Below are 20,237 nucleotides of genomic sequence, written 5' to 3'. Positions count from 1 at the left end.
ATGAAGAGGCAGCAAAAATATCGTAAAAGAAATAGCTCTCTGGTAGGGTTCTCCAGAGTGGGTGGGGTAATTCCCGAGAACTCCATGGACGTGATACACAAATAAACATATAATCAACTCCCTGTCGTAACTTTTATTTATTTTCCATGTTAGGACGAGGAAAGAAGAGTGTAGAGTCTTACAGTGTCTCTTAAACACCATAAAAATACATAAATTAATTAAGAAATAAGAGCTACTGCTTCCTTATGAGGGCAAGACCAGGAAAGGCGAGTCTAGAGTCCTCCCCATGCCCCTAGTTCTTCCTGCATAAATAAACACAAATTACAGCAAGGAATAGCTTGTAAATATGTTCCTGGATCCCTCCCCTGACGTGTTTGTTCTGGTGAGAAAAACCCGTCACAACCAGAGAGATCACATTTTGTTTTTTTGCACCAGTTCAGTGTTGTGGCAGAACGTACGTGTTTTATGTTCGCCGACTTGAAGCGATAAAATTTAACTGTGACAAATCATGAGCAGTGATGTGTCAAAGGAAATATCACTCTTGCAGTGACGTTAGACCTTTATTGTTTGGCAAATCCATGCCTTGAGGCTCGGCAGTCCTCAAACGTGTCACATACTCTCACATGTCACCACTTTGACTCTAGTGCCAACCGTCCATGCTGAATATATGTTAGGGCTGTCTCATACTGGATTGGTGTAGTGGTATTAGCGGGGGTGTTTTTATGACATGTCTGTGGGTCTTATGGTAGATCAGTAACGTCTTCCCTAAAGAATTCAAATCCTTAACCATTTCCCTGCCCCAGCCGGGATTCTGATCACCATCCATTGTGACAGCAGACCACCACTCTACCGACTTGGCCACAGCCCCTCCAGTGACGCCTGAAAGCCCAATCATCAGCCTAATTCACTGACATTCACTCTCTCAGCTCCCGCATGCAATGATCTATACCAACGCAAAATCTGATGCGTCCACAACCAGGCACTAGTGATCGCCCTGCAGTTTGCCCTGATTGCTCCACTTCTTACCCGTTATAGATCACTGACACTGAGTTTCGCCCAAAAAGCCACTCCAGCCCAATTTGCTCTATATATACACATCTCCCACCTTCCTGGTTGCTTAGACCTCAGTGACTCAGAATTTCTCTCACGCTCTCTCTCTCTCTCTCTCTCTCTCTCTCTCTCTCTCTCTCTCACACACACACACACACACACACACACTTTCCTTCTACCTACTCCCTCACCACCCGCTTCCTCTCACCGCCTCAACATTATGGTCTGTACATCTTTACCAGCCTGTCATCAGCCTTTCTCTCCATACGACCGTGCCACTTTAACACACCTTGGTCAGTCCTTCCCATCACACCGCGTCTGCTTCCACACCTCTCGTCTTACCCTGTCATTCCCCACTCTGTCAAACCACCTCATCACATATACTGACCTTATGTGCAAATTTGGTCCCTGTATGGTGATCCGACCCGTATTATCAAACCCCCTAGAAACTCCCAAGTCACTGAGTTGCTGAGTTACTGAGCAATCGTTTAGCTCGTACGTAAACCAATCCGACGTCTGGTAACACACGCCAGCCCATATTATCGCCCTGCAGGACTCATTTTCTCTCCTGAGTAAATAGGTAAATTTGGATAATTTAAGCCGGACCCTCGTGTTTCCAAGAGCGCCGAGGGCCTGGTAATAAACAATCTCGCTGTTCTATACTCTTTTCACTTTAACTTGGCCCAGATTTTCGCCCTTTCAGAGCTTATTTCGCGTTGTTCAATGGCGGAGAAAGACAGTTTTAGGGCTTTACATCCTTTCCATGGTTTTCTTCATGATAAGCGTCATACTTTAGTGTCAATGTATTTTTTTCAACTGAGCATTCATGAAGGAGAGGTGACAATTTTAGGCCAAGTTAGTATAAAAAGGATATAGTTCATTTATTCTGTATACTGAACCATGCTCTCTTTTGGTATGTTACTTAAGTCCTTCCAGCATCGATACAGAGTGCCTGCTTAACGTACAAGGGAATATTTACGTGCCATGTGCAGAAATTTACTGGAAAGGGGAGAGCAGCTGGGGAGCCTTCTTCATCGACGAAAATATAACCCAGCGGCCCAGAGCTTCATCATCTCACTGCCACTCGTAATAACCAACGCTACCTGGAATTCATATATGTATTCTTTTTTCTACATCCCACGTTTTTCCCTTGGCTCAGACGTCATACTGTATTCAGCGAATTTCGGAAGCAATATAGGATTCAGATTTTTTCCGTTTTAGAATTTTTTAGGACTCAGGAGTATTTCGGAATTAAAGATTTTTTTTTTTTTTTTAGGGCTCGGGATTTTTTTTGGAATTATTATTTTATTTTTTATTTTACATTTTTTATTTATTTATTTATTTATTTATTTTTTGCATAGGGTATTCGGCAGGGAAAGGTCGTAACTAACCCCGTCATTCACCCACGCGAACCAGCCACCCGTTAGTTATTCAGCATACAGCTTTTTGGTACTGACAACACTTCGCATTTCTTTTTTCATATTCTAGAAAACACGCCACAGCAACATTTCACGAGATCTCTCTCAAAATTTAGTCCTTCGGTAACGTGACAAACGCAGACCCAAGTAGCTTCCCAAAGTCTGACGAATACATAGCGGAAAAATCGAACCATCTGAAACACGCACTACTAGAGATTGGGTTTTCATTATACATCACTTGTTGTCAATTTTCTTCAGACGCTACTGGGAAGATAGTTGTTTCCTTGACTGTTCTTTCCGTTTTGTGGGGTTAGTCGGCACCAAAGTCGAAGGCGCCGAACCCCCCTTTCATCTGGTCAAAGTTTCCATGTCCATTGCACAGGTGATATGATAAAAAAAATTTGCACGTGTTTTGTTTAAGTACTTCCATAGAGCTGACCAATCGTGCTGAAAATTTGGTTGTAGATAAGAGAGGCCAAGACGAATGCATCACTGTTGAATGAATAGGGTTTAGATTCCTCAAGAAAAGGAGTTTCCAAGCAGCGCTGAATCCCACGTTGCGACCTTCAGGACAAACGGCTTTATCTAGTTCCGCATACGGGCAATTTTGTTTACATGGGGATGAAATTTCCGATCTGGAGCGGTTAAGTAAAGCATCCAGTAGCCTTTTCACTAATACGCGTCTCCCCTAAGCTGAATAAAATCGTCAGTCACCAGCAAGACTAAAGAAAAGCACTAGGACTATTGGGAATAATAGATCCAATGTATATATCCTATTTTCTAGCAATACATTCACCATCAGCAAATTTGTCTATCTTCCACGTCCATCAGCAGGTCCCTTTGAATTCAGGTGATGCCCTTCTCAGTTTACTCCTGCTGCCCCCAGATTCTTTTTTTTTCAACTTCAGAAAGGCCTCTCCTAATGTAAGAAGTTTATTACGTATCAACCAGTTCAAGAAGCCTCTCCTAAGTTGAGTCAAATCGTCAGGAGATGACTAAGAATATACGAAATAGGACGTAATCCGGATTCTAGAGGTTAAGCATAATTAATTGCAGCTTCACTGTCCATCAGTAACACTACTTCCTTCCCTAAAACTTCTTTAGTATTAATGCTCTCTCGTAGGCTTCATAAACTCGTCTGACCGAAGCAAGAATTTTAAAAAGGACAACATAGGATGGAAGTTAATGGAAACATCTCTTAACTTTAGCCTCTTCAGTTCGATCAGGTCTCTACAAGCCGAATAAAATCTTGTGACATCTGCAATTGTAGTAGGTGGTGGCGACCATCATCCACTCACTTGATGTGGTGCTACCTACTTCTTCCTACACCTTTATCATTCTTTTTCTGTGTCTTCCCTCCTCCCTTCCTATTTCTCCCATCTGTCTTGTCATTTTTTATTACTCTTCTTCCCTTTTCAGTTGGCTTTGCATTGAGTAACAAGCCTAATGGTTTCCTGTAAGCCAGGAAATGATTTACAACCCTGGACGGTAACCATATAACCAACCCACACGTGTTCCCTGCGTGTCAGCAACTGGGTTGACAGAGGGTTAGTGCCTCTCCCCATAAAACAACTAACCCACAGACGAACTGCTTCCCCTTACGGGATTATGGCGTCTCGCTATAGACATATAGACATTTGCAACAATGAATTATGACGAAGGTTCTGTACTTAAAGGGGTTTATTGTCTTCACTAGCTAATTTACCAACGCCAATAAATAATCTCCAGCTATACTCTGCCCACTTTAACCTGACCTAAATTTCAATTTCTTAATGTGAATGCCGAACTGTAACAATAGAATAACGTTAGAATGTTATGCTAGTAACGAAGAAGTGCTATGGGCAAGACATAAAGCAGTAGCATTTCCTTATTCTGCCACATAACTTGAAATTAGTTGCAAAAGGTTGAAACTACAGCGACTTTGAGGTGAAAATGTTATAAAATCAAGCAAGAGTTTGTGAGTCAGTAAACCGTTCATTATGTGACTATTTATTTTAGGCAGAAGAATCGTCCATCAGCGCTGTCATTCACGATTATATTTTATTCATCATCCATCAACATACAGGACCCATCGTCAATTACATGTCAGCTGCACCGTGTCTCATTATCCTTAATCACTTCGTATCATCACCATCATCATCATCATCATCATCATCATCAACATATCATCATATCATAAACCTTAGATGCTTCCCCTCATCATCATAAACAAATTTAAAGGTAAAGCATCAGTCTCTTTCATCATCATAATCACCCATCACCACTTGTGTCACCGCCATCACTGTTATTATCACCGCCACACCACTTTTCCTCACCATGCTACCGTTCCTGTCACCATCGTTTTGCTAATGCGAGCACTTCACTGTAACTATCACCATCACCACCACTACCACCACCAACGTCACAATCTATGCCACTGCTACCACTACTGTTACCACCATTACCACTGTCACTTCCGTCACCTTTGTCACCACCACCACCATCACCCCTGTCACCAGCCCTGTCACCATCACCCCTGCCACTCCTATCCCTGCCAGTATTAGCACAAAATATGGACATTGACCCTAATCGTCAGAGAGTGGCGGTCTTTGAAATCTCCTAATCCTGTTAAGGGTAATAGTTCCGGAATTAACCTTCTCCCCCTCTCCCAAATGCCTTCTGTCTTCTCCTCCCCTCCCTCTCTCCATCCCACTCCTCGTTTTCTCTTCTTCTCGCACATATCTTTTCTCTCTCACATATATTTTCTTCCCTTCTGTTCCATTATTTCTCTTCATTCTTCTCTCACTCTCTTGGTCTTTCCTTCACTCTCCTCCCATCCTTTTTTCATCTCTTCCCTATTCTCTCAGCCCTCTCTTTCTCCTCTTACCTCCTCTCCCATCACTTTTTTTCCTCTTCCTCCCTCCCTCTCCCCCTCTCTCTCTTTCTCTCTGTGTCTCTCTCTATCTCTTATCTTCCCCTTCCCAGCTATAATAAGACATTTCTCTTACTCCTGAGGTGAATTGAAAAATGCAGGTATTATCAAAAGAACTTCGTATATTTGTAAATCGTAAAGTGTGTGTGTGTGTGTGTGTGTGTGTGTGTGTGTGTGTGTGTGTGTGTGTGTGTGTGTGTGTGTGTGCGTGTAATGGGAGTCAGTGACCTGTGGCATGTAAAATATTAGCAATGTGATGTCCATTTTAAAGCGATATTTACACGGCATTTTATTTTTACGTAGTGTCATGTTTATTCAACGAGGCTGGAGGCATTTTTCCACGCTCACTCTAGTGTTTATAACCAGTATTGTGTCTATGTGTTTAAATTATACATATATACAGGAAGGCCCTTTAGCGATGCACTGGAAACTCGCCTGGCAGTCTCTTGTGTATTGTGGGGATGGCTGAGTCTGCTGGTGTGGGCGTGGGTGGCGGTAGGGGTAGGAGATGAGTAAATGATGCAGGGCAGATACTGACTACGCTGATATAGCCATTCAATTGATAGATACACAAATAAATAGAGAGAGAGAGAGAGAGAGAGTGAGAGAGAGAGAGAGAGAGAGAGAGAGAGAGAGAGAGAGAGAGAGAGAGAGAGAATACCTTGTTAAACATTCCCATTTCTTAAAGGTTAACTTCAAAAGGATTTATTCAGTGGAGGAAAATTCTAAGCAATCAAAGAATCATACAGATATTTACTGACGCCAAAACTAACTCCAGCGGACGATTTTAGAGAGAATTTTCGAACGGGGGGGGGGTGAGAGATAGTTTACATTCGCCCCTTCACTACACGGCGTTTGTAAGTTAAGGAAAACCGTATGTATATGTACCAGGAGTAAAATTAACAGTACCTTCATTGGATTAAGGCACGGATTTATTTTCGATAGGAGTAACAAAAAGTGTATATGAAACGTGTGTAGCCGTATCAACTATTAAATTTTTTCTTTGCTTTTGGACTGAAAACCAAAAAATACTGGATATATCAAAAGTACGGCACTTCATGGGATTTAGGTATGCATTTATTTTGTACTGAAACTGCAAAAATAAAGTACGGATTTATTACAGTGCTTGTGCTGAATGGGAGGGATTTAGGTGACATAAACGTGGGGCATGATGAACGAGGCATGAGCGGACCGCGATGTACACCCCTCCCCCCCCTCAAAAAAGGAGAAAGGGAAAAAAAAAAAACTTTGCGCCACGTACTGCACTCAATATTCTGAAACCTGGACGAAGCACTGGGATATATGGCGGAGAAGGTGGCCGAATCGGTAGAGAGGTGGTCTGGTATGCCATCGGATGCTAGTTCGAAGCCCGGCTAGGGCAGAGAATAGTTTAAGGATTTGAATATTACTAAAGCAGACCTTACTGATCTACCATAAAGCCAGCCCACATGTAAAGACACCCCCGCTAATATCAGTACACCATTCCTGTATGAGGCAGCCCTAGCACGGTTTCAATACGGACGGTAGGTGTTAGCGCCGAAGTGATGACATGTGGAGATGTGTGGTACGTAGGAGGACTGCTGGAGGGGAACGAGAAGCCTATGCCCAGACTCGAACTCGTTAAAAATATGATAAAAGTGCAAATTCAGTCACTGCGTTTTCCTAGTAATTGCAAGGGCATATAACGGTGCGATACAGGACGCTATATAACTTGAGGGACATGAGTAACACACTAGATCGATCTGTCTTTGGAATTCGCTCGTTTTCGTTATCATCATCAATCTGCTTATTTTCACAACCATCGATTCCCCAGTGGAAGAATACATTTTTGTTGAGTGTACACCAGCATTCTCCACGCTACATTACACCGCGGGGAGGTGGAGAGTGGTGGGAAGGGGAGGGGGAAGGGAAAGTGGAAGGGAGGGGAGGGGTGAGAGGTAGGGAAGAGAATACAGAGGATTACAAAGGAGCACAAAGAAAAGTAAACAGCAACAGTCCTTTTGGTCCTTTTAAGGCTATTTGTTATCGGGAAAAATGTACTTAAAAGTAATCAGGGGCAGAAAATCAGGAACCCGAAAGGAGGGAGGGGGAAAGGAGAAAGAGCGGAGGGAGGCGAGGGGAAGAAGGGAGGGAGGGAGGGGAAGAGTGCTAGATGGAGAAAGGGGGTAGGGAAGGAAACGGAGGAAAGTGGAGAGTGGAAGAGTTGGAAGGGGAAAGGAGATAGGGAGGAGGGGAGAGCTGAAGGATAGAGGAGTGGAGGAGAGAAGAAGGAGACAAGTAGAGGAGGGAGGAGGAGGGGAGACGACAAGATAGGTTAAGAGAGAAACTGGAGGGAAATGAGGAGGGGAGGAGAGGTAAAGAGGCATGGAAGGATAGTGGAGGAAGGTGGGGAGGGGAGAGGAAGAGAGGAGGAAATAGGAGGGAGGAGGGAAAGGGAAAGTTTGGAGGTGGGGAGGACGGGTAGGGACAATTTCATGCTGTTTTTAATGGTTATCGTTTGTTTTATGAGCACGATAATGGCTGTTTTTATTACTGGTTATGTTTATTATTTTTAGTAATAGTGGTCGTTAGTCATTCACCGCTTCAGTAGAGTAGGTGTACGTAGAGTCCATGGTACTGTTATTGTTCATACTGATTTGTTTGTTACCTGCCCGAAGATGACAATAGGGGAATGGCTGATATCGTGTCCACTCTTCTTTTTATCAACATCATCATCATCATCATCTTCTTCTTATTTCTACTTCCCACTGATCACACTGGGCGGGAGGGATTCAGATACATAATTGTGAGAAAGCTGTCAATAGTGCCCGATGGAATGGATCATCTTTAGAGAGTTTGCTTAATTTTTACCGGCACTTATCAATTATTGTTATTCTTATTATTCTTACTCTTATCTATATTATCTATATTATTATTCCGTGGTAAGTGGGGCGCCCAGTATCCACTCACTTTAGTTCAGTTGGCTTTCCAGATTGACGAACAAATGATGTTCTACAAGTCAAAAAAAGAATTTACTACTCTGGATGGAACCATAGACCAAATGGACACTTATTGGTCGAATGGGTTAAGACGCTCCAATCAGGTGTAGCTCATAAGAGTTTAATATCAGAGGGTTGGTTGGGAATTATTACTTATATGGTTATTCTCAGGGGCGAACAAGTGGTCATTCTCACGGGAATGTCAGTACTAAGTAACCTATCCCAGGGTGCCTACGCTCATGATGGGTCGACACAGGATTGAATGATTATAGATACATAACGTCTATCATCACAGACAGTACTCATTCAATCTTGTTCTTACACCTGCTTGAACACAGCAGTTGATTGATGGTGTGGATGAGGCAGATGTCCAGTCCATCAAGAAGTGTCTTCACCGGGTGGTCGATGGCTTCACAAAGAGCATTGTTGGGATTCGCATTTTTTTCCATATTTTTGTTGTTGCACAACCACGGTCTGTTTAGCCAAGCGGACCCATCAACCGCAGGCAAACAACCGTCCCTGTAGACCATCCCGTGTGGTGAACCGATGCTTCCTTGCGGTAAATGGCACGTCTCCACAGCGAGGCATGGGGAAGAGTGTGGAGGCTTTGGTTCCCGGGTGGACAACACATTTGCGTCTCTCCAACCAGTTAATATCGACACCATAGTAGGTTCATCACCTTATTAGGCTATATGGTGACCACCCAGGATCGTAAGTGGTTTCCCGAGTTACAGGAAACATTAAGCTTGTCATTCAGTGTTCAGTCACCTGAAGGGAGAGAGAGGTATTACAAAGTGATAGGAAAACTGGGAGAAGCAGGAGGAGAGGAGGGCGACAGAGAAAAGAATGATTAAGGTGAATGAAGACGTATTGAACACAACATCAAGTGAGTGAATAATGGTCGACACCATCTTTGACCGGCATGTTCTCGGTTGTAATCCCGAATGGAAAGTGCATTGCCTGTTGCGTAAAGTTCCTAGTTTATGTTATGTTGATAAAAAATAGCTGGCGCGCACATTAAAGAAACCTTCCTGGAAATGTTTTTTCAAAGTCACCTTCCACTCCTTCAATGAGTAAAGACGGAAAATTCTTCAGACTCCCTTTTATTTTTCTTATTTTTTTTTTACCAAGTATACGCCCCGACTAGCGGCCAAGAGGGCACTGAACTCGGTAAGTCAAAACAGACAAGGGTAGTGTGCGCCCCCTCCATGGTGACGTCAAGCCCATCACTACACTAATCTACGCAGCTCTAATTTTAGCACTGGCCTTTAGCAAGATAGCATGGTGGTGGGGTGGTAATGATGCGGTGCTGATGTGGTGGTGGTGTGAAGTGGTGCGGTGGTGTACGATGGCTGTGTAACTGTGGTGATGGTGTGGCTGTGGTGGTGTAGTGTGGCTGTGGCTGTCTTGCTGCAGTTGTTTCTAGTAGTTCAGACAGTGTGGTTGTGTCCGGGTGCTGTGGTACTGCAGAGAACAGATGTAAATAAAAGAATCACCACAATTATGAAACAGAAATGGACATGAGAGAATAAATGACAGATGAAAAGCCAGGGAGTAGGAATAGTAACCCAGAAATGGAGTGACAAGAAGAGGTAGACAGAGAAGACTGAGGAATAAATTTCAACGTATGTTTGGCTGAGAAAAAAGTCAGAGTGGAGAAAAAAAATTGTCTTCCTTTAGGGAGCTTATCCTGCCTAGTAATGATGGTGAGCATAATGATGGAGATGAAAATGATGAAGTGGTATATAAGTTGGTTGGTATGTCAGGTGGTATGGTATCTCAGGTGGTGTGGCATGTCAGATGGTGTGGAATATCAGGTGGTGCGGTATGTCAGGTGGTGTGGTATGTCAGGTGCTGCGGTATGTCATGTGGTGCAGTGTGTCAGGTGCTGGAAATATTAAAGTGGTGTGAAAATGACAAGCAAGGAAAGCATATGGGGGTGGTTTTTTTTTTATTTACAAATTTTATTGTGTAAGGTTTACATAATAAAAATTACACAAATGGCGCACCCCCTAGTAACACATACGTCGGGTGGATTGCCTTGATGGGTTGAACCATTGTAATAAACATATAAATAGATTAATAATCACAGATATAAAGTTACACGAATATAGTATGATTATATACACATTGTTTCTTAACAAGAAACAGGCAGTGGTAAATTTCCTATTATAAGATTGTGGAGATTGTGGTATGGTCACAGTGTAATGAGAGAGAGAGAGAGAGAGAGAGAGAGAGAGAGAGAGAGAGAGAGAGAGAGTGGATTATAACATATAGGTGAGAAGCAAGGGAGGGAAAGGAGGAGGAGGTAGGTCAGCAATTATAGAGGACTTTAGTCTGAGAACTGTCAGTAATTATAAGATTTAGAGGAGAGGTAAATTGGCAAACACAGATGGGAGAGAGAGAGAGAGAGAGAGAGAGAGAGAGAGAGAGAGAGAGAGAGAGAGAGAGAGAGAGAGAGAGAGAGAGAGAGAATTATAACATATAGGTGAGAAGCAAGGGAGGGAAAGGAGGAGGAGTAGGTCAACAATTATAGAGGACTTTAGTCTGAGAACTGTCAGTAATTATAAGATTTAGAGGAGAGGTAAATTGGCAAACACAGGTGGAGAGAGAGAGAGAGAGAGAGAGAGAGAGAGAGAGAGAGAGAGAGAGAGAGAGAGAGAGAGAGAGAGAGTGGTTGCATACTGTTGTTGAAAAAGAATGATAGCATTAGACATTAAGTTACAAGAATATAGTATGACGACATGACGATACCTAAATAAATATTGAGTGATACTGTTACAAGTATCACTCAATATTTATTTAGGTATCGTCATGTCGTCATACTATATTCTTGTAACTTAATGTCTAATGCTATCATTCTTTTTCAACAACAGTATGCAACCACGCTCTCTCTCTCTCTATGATTGAAAGATGTAAAGCCGGGGACAAAATTTCACCTTGTACTTCACCATATTGATTCTCAGTTTCCTCTGCTTTTTATTATTTCAAAATTAAGAGAGGATTGCTGTGTTTCTCGCCCATGGATGATTCAGGCTGAAAAGTGACAGATATGCTCTAAATGCAGTGGAAGAGAGGCAAACTTTTGTCCCTGAGTGTATACCGCGGAAGAACTGCAGGGATGAAGTGAAAAATATATGAGGAAGGTTTTTGAGTCGTGGGATGCGGAGTCGTTATATGTAGAGGCACACCTAGACGTTCTTATGATCAGCTTCAGGCAGTAGATAATGAAATATGGGTAGAAAAATATATGTATCCTAGAAATATCGAGGAATGGTAGAGTGAAAGCCAAACACCGAGCTACAGTATGTGGATCGTGACAGAAAGTTCGGGTTTCTATCCATTTACGTTGTCCCTTTGCTTTCGGGCGCTTGTGAGGGACGTCTTCATGTGGTGGTGGCACTGGTATACGAGCAGCCTCATTGCCCTGTTTTACGTCCCTCACCCCTTCCTATCCCCCCAAAAGAAGGCTGGTGGACTGCAGGAGATGGGCAGATTCAGCCTACATTCCACCGAGTTCACATCCACTTGGCGTGTGACCCAGCTCTGAAATCCCGTAGTTACCGCTCAGTGCAACAGGTGGTATTACTTATTCACAGGTCACGCCTTACGCAACTCATCCATTATTCAGGTAGAGAAAGGGCCGCCGCATTCAGATGGGTTGTAGTGGTGCTGTGAATGTGTGTGTGTGTGTGTGTGTGTGTGTGTGTGTGTGTGTGTAGTGAAGGTAATTCATAAAAAATCGAACTCACAGGCTATTCCTCAATTTCACAGTAGAGGTTAAGGAGAGAGAGAGAGAGAGAGAGAGAGAGAGAGAGAGAGAGAGAGAGAGAGAGAGAGAGAGAGAGAGAGAGAGAGAGAGAGAGACAGAGACAGACAGACAGACAGACAGACAGACAGACAGACAGAGGAGCAGTTATTTTTCATTAAGCCTACGTCCAGAGCCATCACCTTTATTACGGCTAATTGATAAGTATCTGGAAGAGTGAAATTAATTAACATAAATGGATGGCTGGGTGTTAGTGTAGTGGGTATGTCATGTGGTGCAGTGTATCAGGTGTTGGGAGTGTTGAAGTGGTGTGGAAATGACAAGCAAGGGAAGCATATGACTGTGGGATGATGGACTGTGGTTTGTAAGGCCATGGGTTCAGATATCAAGAAGGGTTTAAGTTCGAGGAATGATTGAGCTTTATTAATAACTCAGTGCCATTGCAGAGAGAGCGACTGGTCACTTTTTTCTAATGGCCTACCCTCGGTCCCCTACCCTCTTGATGAAATAATAAAGGACTACAGTAGATACTGAATGGATGGATGACTAACTGATAGAATAGCTTAAAAACACTGCTACCATCACGCAGCCGAGAAGGAGATATCCCTAGCATTAGCGCCCAAGTGGTGATATGTGAGCGCTATTGTAAACCCTGTGTTGGTAAGGGGGTGGACTGCCAGACCTTGGGAATGAGATCTCCAGTCCAAGCCCAAAGCCAGAGGTATAAGGACATTAACACCTTCAGTCCAATGACGATTATTTTTTCACTTTGTTCTTTCTGCTTCGATACGACTTTATTTACATTTGTATCTAATTTTCAAACTAGAAAGGTTAAATTTTGCCTCATTAGTCACTTCACCATTAGAATACCTTGTTGTACTCTAAATAAAATCGTCATAGAGTTACAATCATAAGCTACCCAATACGTCGTCAGATGGAAAGGCCTAATGGTGCTCTAAAGGTCATACAGAGCATAGAGCCAATAATAAACATTCTGGGCATTTTTTTTCTTGTTTTCTGAATGATTTTTAGTGTATTAAGAGCCAGTGTTTCAATCTACTGTCTGTTCCCGCCATTCCTACTCTTTGAAGTTCCTCCTTGTAAGTCAGACTTCGAGTATTCCTTGTTCTTTCTTTCCTCCGCGTCTTCCATCCCCCCTTTCTCTCTCTCTCTCTGTCTCTCTCTGTCTCTGTCTCTCTCTCTCTCTCTCTCTGTCTGTCTGTCTGTCTGTCTCTCTCTCTCTCTCTCTTCTTTCATCTCCTTCTTCTTCCCTATCTTATCTATTCCTCTATTCTCGTCCCCCTCCTCCTCTGTCTTCCTTCATTCCTGTCTGTCGTTAAGCCTGTCAGTGTGTGTCTTGCTCTCCGTCTCCCTCATAACTCACTTTTCTCCCCCACAAGTTTATTGCTTTCTTCTCTAGTTTGCCTTTCTCTGTCTCTTTTCTCCTCTCTCTCCAACGTCAGGCAGGTGTGGCTGGAGAACCCTCTTTCTTTCCTCATAACTTCCTCTCTTCTCCCTTTCCTTTATTATTTGCATTTCTCTCTTTTTCTGTATTCTATATTTTATCCGATATTATAACTTTATTGTGTGAGCCGCGGGGTTGCCAGGCTTTGTTGATTATCCGTTCTCTCCCGTGTCCTTGAAAGTAAAATGAGATTAAATTTGCAGGACCCTGGTGTTTTGATATTAGCCCTTTTCCAGAGGACTCAAAAGTCTTGCTAATGCGTGTAAAAGTTGTCGCTTCAGTATAAAGTTCAAGAAAAGCTAAAATTAAGATCCATTCAAGATCCTTTTATTTCGAGACACATAGAACTTAAAGACAAGAGGACGTAGGTAGGAGAAAAGACAGAAGAATTGACCAGATGTGTAATATGAAAGATATGAGAATGCTGGTTACCCTTTGCATTAGACTGCTAGACAAGGAAGGATGAGAATAAGTGGAAAGACGAATTCTGCAAGCCCGTTGTAAGGAAGGAGGTATATAGACAGATATTGGAAAGGAATGGTGTCCAGAGTAAAACAGATATAAGAGAGAGAGAGAGAGAGAGAGAGAGAGAGAGAGAGAGAGAGAGAGAGAGAGAGAGAGAGAGAGAGAGAGAGAGAGAGAGAGAGAGAGAGAGAGAGAGAGAGAGAGAGAGAGAGAGAGAGAGAGAGAGAGAGAGAGAGATATGCTACACTGCAGCGGGGAGAGAGTGAGGAGAAACAAAGACAGGAGAAAAGTTGATGAGACGAAAAGCCTTTGTCTATTCTTTTCTTAGACATGCTATGCGTAGTGAGATCTGCAAATCAGAGGAGTACTCCACACAGGGGCGAATACAGTCCATGTGTAGATTTAGTAGCTGTAAAAAGATAAAGAAAACACGGACTCAGTTAAGCACACCTAGCCTCTGAGAAGGTGATTTATAGACGAATAACGAGACACGAGGAGTAGTGAAAATATGATGAAAGACTGAACTGTGTGTTGCTGAAAGGAGCGATAGTCATGTACAGAATAGGGTCTAGCGGAACCATGGATGAATTGAGTTTCTAAGGCTATAAATCTTTCATCGGCATATTTACTTTTGAATGAGCTGAGTTCCTGAGGTTCTTACAGTCAATGACACATTTTTTAAAGCCACAAGTTTTTTTTTGTTCTCCCTTTCTTCGCATCTCCCTTCATGTCTTCCTTCCCTTAGATTGATTCCACCTGTCTCTCTTCCTTCCAGAGCTGGTGGAGGTGCTGCTGGGGAATCTGGCTGAGTCTGGCGGTCAGGTGGTGGGTGCCAGGGCGGTGGTGTCGAACCCCGGGTCCACAACATTCCGGCTCACTCACACCAGCCGACCACACCAGGTTTTCACTCCCACCACCACCATCACATCCACGGTCAGTCGCTACACCGCGTTGACCTCTTACACCGCGTTGACTCCTTACACTGCCACGACTCTTACCTCACAAAGATTCCTAAAACTTTCCAGCTCGGTTGATGGCCAAGTGTCGTAATAATTTTCTTGCCTGGTATTAATGGTGAGAGGAGTAGGTAGAGCACGTTTACTGTAACCTGGCAAAGATCCCTGACCCCTTCCAGCTCGGTTGATGCTCCTGGTCTCGTCAAAACATTATCGGGAGGTAATAATGGATATGGAAGTTGTGTAGATTGGCTTGGGAAGAGGGAAGGGTTCCAGAGGACTGGAAATCAGGTATAATTGTTCCTCTGTACAAAGGAAAAAGGGAGAGAGAAGTATGTGGTAACCATAGGGGTATTTGCCTTCTTAGTGTGACTGGTAAAATATATGGTAGAATACTCATTGATAGGGTTAGGCATATGACAGAGGAGCTAGTTGGAGAAGAACAAGGGGGATTTAGGAAGGGAAAAGGGTGTGTAGATCAGATATTTGTTCTAAGATGTTTAGTGGAGAAGTATCTAGAGAAGGAAGGAAAGTGTATGCTGCCTTCATGGACTTGGAGAAAGCTTATGACAGAATAGATAGGCAAGGTATGTGGAAGGTATTAAGAATATATGGAGTGGAGGGGAAATTGTTGAGTGCTGTGAAGAGTATGTACGAGGGAGCTAGGGCTACGGTGCGAGTGGATGGTGAGCTGAGTGAGTTCTTTGATCTCAATGTGGGACTGAAACAGGGGTGTGTGATGTCTCCATGGCTGTTTAATATATATATGGATGGGGTTGTAAAGGAGGTGCAAGGTAGGGCAGTGGATGTGGGGGTGGCCCTAATGAATGAGGGTGAGATTTGGAAGCTTCCGGTGTTGCTGTTTGCTGATGATACAGTATTGTTGAGTGAAGATGAATGGGAGTTGCAAGGTTTGGTGAATGAATTTGGGACAGTGTGTAGGAGGAGGAAGCTGAAAGTTAATGTAAACAAAAGTAAAGTTATGGTGTTTGAGAGGAATGAAGTCACAGAGTGTGCAGTGAGGTTGGATGGTGAGGATATGGAGATTGTGAGTGCATTCAAGTACTTGGGTAGTGTGATGAGTAAGGATGGAACTTTGGGGGATGAAGTACGTGAAAGGGTACAGCAGGGAAGAAAGGTTGTTGGTACACTGAAAGCAGTGATGAGAAATAGGGAGGTGAGTATGGAAGTTAAGAAGTCACTGCATGATGGTATTGTGATCCCTACCCTGACGTATGGAAGCGAGGCGTGGACCTTGCAAGAGGGGAACAAGTCAAGAGTGAGAGCAGTGGAAATGAGTTACTTGAGAGGAGCATGTGGAGTGACGTGGAGGGACAGGTTGACGAATGAAGAAGTGAAGGAACGTTGTGGGGTAGATGTGGATGTGGTTGAAAAGATTAGGAGAAATACACTGAGGTGGTTTGGACATGTGGAGAGAATGGAGAATGAAAGACTGACTAAGAGGGTGTATGTAGGTGAGGTGGAGGGAGGGAGAGGGAGGGGTAGACCGAGGATGAGGTGGAGGGATGGAGTTGAGAGGTATATGAGGGAGGGGGGGGTGAGTTGGGGGGAGGGGAGTCAAATGGTGGGTGACAGAGTGACTTGGAGGCGATTTGTCTGCGGCCACCCTTTGCGGGATTAGGGCGTCGGGCTATAGATAGATAGATAGAATAATGATGAGAGGAGCAGGTACGGTGTTTGGATCCTAATGTAACAAAGATCTCTATAATCCCCTTTCCGGTCAGTTGATGGCCAAATGTTGTCAGATTTGAGGATCACTTTCGACATAACCAAGGAGATCCATTCCTGCCTCTTACTATGGCTCAACAAATTCCATGCAACCATGACTTTGTATTTAATTTGTAATTGTAGCCCAGTCCCGTCGGATGAAAATTATTCCGATTGGGCAGTCCAAATTCACTAACATTTTTACCACCCTTTCCCTCTTGCCATTCAAATTTGTCTCTTCAGGGAGACACAGACACGTGAGAAGGTACTGCACTTGCCTCTGCTTGTCCTTCCTGCAAATAAGTAAAAACAGAAGTAAGAAAATAAATAAATAAATAAAGAGACATAATGATGATTACGTCTGGGAATCGACCTTAAATATGCCTAAAAATCCCACTCTAAATTCCCAGAGGTCACTGATTCTCGTCCCAAACTGTGTCTGTTGTGCTGTTGCCTTACCCCGGTCTGCCTGGCCAAGGAGACTCATCAGCCACATAGAAGCAGCCTCCTTCCTGCAGCAAACAGCGCCTTGCCAGGGTTGGAACATTGTCCATCCACATGGCTGAGGCATAGTCCGCAAGAGGATAACTTGTGTATAGGAGTCATATATAAGTAGTAGTCTCAGCCAGGACTCTAACTACTTCTTAAATGTGGTTGACCGATTGTGCAAAAAAAAAAAAAGAAAAAAAAAGAAAAAAAAAAAAAGGCTTACTCCTCGGCTGACTCTCAACTCCTCTTATTTTAGCTACTTTGTTCACACACACACACACACACACACACACACACACACACACACACACACAAGCTGTCAAAACATAACATCCGTTCTCGCAGTGAACATAAAGTATCCCATGACCCTGTCTCAAGCTACACCCCTGCATATCCACCAGTCACCCATCTGTTCTCCCCATGGACCTATTTCTGCACTGACAAATTTCCTCCAATGGATTTTTCCCTCTTAGAAACTTTTCACTTAGGCTATCTCCTGCTCCTAATTTCACCATGAACTTACTTTTACTATGGACCTATTATTCCCATGGACCTCTTCTTTACATAGACCTATATTTATACGCTGACCTGTTTCCCTCATGAACTAACTATCCCTCTGATTTATTTTCCCCAGGGACTTGTTTTCCTCATGGACCATTTTTCCACTATGGACTTATTTTATCCATCAACCTTTTTTCCCTTCAGTGAACCTATTTCCCCCTTGGATGTCATTTTTCCCTGTTGACCTATTTTCCTACCCATCCAGCTTGCCCTTCCCACCAAGGGTGCCCACACAAACACCTCACCCACCCTGTCCACTCAACCTGCCTACTCCATTCATCCACAAACACACTCCAACCATCCATTCTCCCACCCTTCTGATCCGTCCACCAAGCTCACCAGCAGAATGACACCAGCTGAATGACTTGCAAGTTTGTACACACATACACACAAGCACATATATGCACACACGTACGCAAGCACGTGGGTGCACACATGACGCACAGAGAGAGAGAGAGAGAGAGAGAGAGAGAGAGAGAGAGAGAGAGAGAGAGAGAGAGAGAGAGAGAGAGAGAGAGAGAGAGAGAGAGAGAGAGAGAGAGAGAGAGAGGCACTGCTGTTTTTTTTGTATAGATAAAATCTAAGAATATTTCGGTGCAACATGGTACATAAATAGATATGGAAGAGGCATCACGAAACTCCCTATTCCGCCTTCTCTCCCCAGCGGATGGAATTGAGTGATGAGGCGTGGTCCCCCAGTGGTGAGGATCCGAAGCCCCGAAACAACAGTAGAGGCACCAGCGGGAAGTTTCAGTCGGAGAGCGTGGCGGGATCCCTGGGGTGGTGGACCTTCCCTTACTTCCACTGCCACACCAAGCGCTGGCTCCTCTCCTACACCGCACCACTGCCATCCAGGTCTTCATTCTCCATTGGGTTAGTTCATTAGGCCTTTTTGCTTATTGTTAGAGCTATTTTTATCTCTTCATTTTTGCCTTTATCTTTCTCTGTTCGAGTTCCCCTCTTCTGTACCGCGCCACTGCCACCCAGGTCGTCATTCTCAGCGGGGTCAGTTCATTGGACCTTTTCACCTATTGTTAGAACTTTTTTTTCCCCCCCGTTAATTTTTGCTTTTACCATTCTCTGTTTGTGGTAGGTGGTGGCGACCATCATCCACTCACTTGATGTAGTGCTGCCCACTTCCTTAGCTTTTATCATTCTTTTTCTGTGCCTGCCCTCCTCTCTTCCTATTTCTCCTATCTTTCCTGTCACTTCTTATTCCTTTTCTTTCCATTACAGGTGGCTTTACATTGAGTGACAAGCCAAATGGTTTCCTGTAAGCCAAGAAACCATTTACAACGCTGGGTGGTAACCATATAACCAAACCATACGTGCTCCCTACGTGTCAACAAGTGGGTTGGTGGAGGGTTGGTGCCCCTTCCTGTAAAACAACTAACTCAGTGTCAAATGGCCACCCTTTACGGGATTATGGTGTCTGGCAATAGATAGACAGATATATCATTCTCTGTTCCAGTTCTCCTCTCCAGCACTGCATCATTGCCATCCAGGTTATCATTCTCCACGGATTAGTTCATTGGTTGTTTTCGCTAATTGCTATAGACATTTTTTTGACTCCTCATATTTGTCTTTCCTTCTCTGTTTTCTTATATTTTCTTTTACTCGTACACTTTCTCAGTTCCCCTCTCCTACACCGAGTCACCGCCATTCACGTCATCATCCTCTACCTTTCTCTGTTTTATATTTTCACTTACGTTGCCCCAGTTCCAGTCGCATCCAGGTCGGCTTATACTTTAGCGCGTTTACCCCTACAAAGATCTCATACCCATACCAGATTAGTTGTTGGCCAAATTTAGCGAGATCGGGGGAATGATTTGACTAGTAACCACAGAGATCCACTCCTTCTTTATATCTAGGGCTTAAAAAATTTTATGCCATCACAGCTTTGTACTGTAAGTCGTTGGAGTTGTCCAATTCCCTCAGGTGAAAAGAAACCGAGTATAGTTTGTTATTTAGGCATTATGATCAATTTCTCTTTTTCCTCATTATTCTCGTCATAATTTTCCTTTTTTTTTTTTTCGTCTGCTGTCTCATACACTTCTCCAGCGGCAGTCGCACCCAGGTCATCTTAAACTAACACCCGCAACACATGTCCCATTTTATTTATTGCTATCGTCATGATTTTCTGGTTTTCCTTCTACCCAGTGTATTTTTGTTGTTTCCATTTTCTCCCTGTATATTTCTAGTCTTATCTTCTCCAGGTCACCTTATACCTGTGGGATATTTAGATCCCGATGTTGTAACATTTTCTCCTTTTCAGTGTGTTCTCTTTTCTCCTCCATTGCCTCAGTCTCAGTCTTCTCCAGGTCGACTACAGCATATATGATCTGATCTGAGAAGAGACGAGCCTTAAGCCTTTGAAAGCTGGCAGCTGATTGGTTGGCCGAGTACATTCATTATTAACGACGCATTTTAAATTACTTTTATTATAT

At 43.5% G+C, this 20,237-nt stretch overlaps 1 protein-coding gene across 1 annotated transcript in view; it reads left to right on the top strand.

The window, feature by feature from the left end:
- LOC145401967 (putative G-protein coupled receptor CG31760) overlaps nt 1–20,237 on the top strand; it is a 348,699-nt gene that overhangs the window by 178,277 nt on the left and 150,185 nt on the right. Inside the window, exons 5-6 of the mRNA XM_080274074.1 lie at nt 14,832–14,989; nt 18,455–18,663. Coding sequence (XP_080130200.1) covers nt 14,832–14,989; nt 18,455–18,663 — 367 coding nt within the window. The remainder of the gene's footprint in view (nt 1–14,831; nt 14,990–18,454; nt 18,664–20,237) is intronic.

Source organism: Coenobita brevimanus, chromosome 6 (genome assembly GCF_032717465.1).
Source record: "Coenobita brevimanus isolate Jiangsu-jjx chromosome 6, ASM3271746v2, whole genome shotgun sequence".
NCBI lineage: Eukaryota > Metazoa > Arthropoda > Malacostraca > Decapoda > Coenobitidae > Coenobita > Coenobita brevimanus.
Note: the sequence above shows the minus strand (reverse complement) of the source record. Positions and strands in the feature narration are given on the sequence as shown.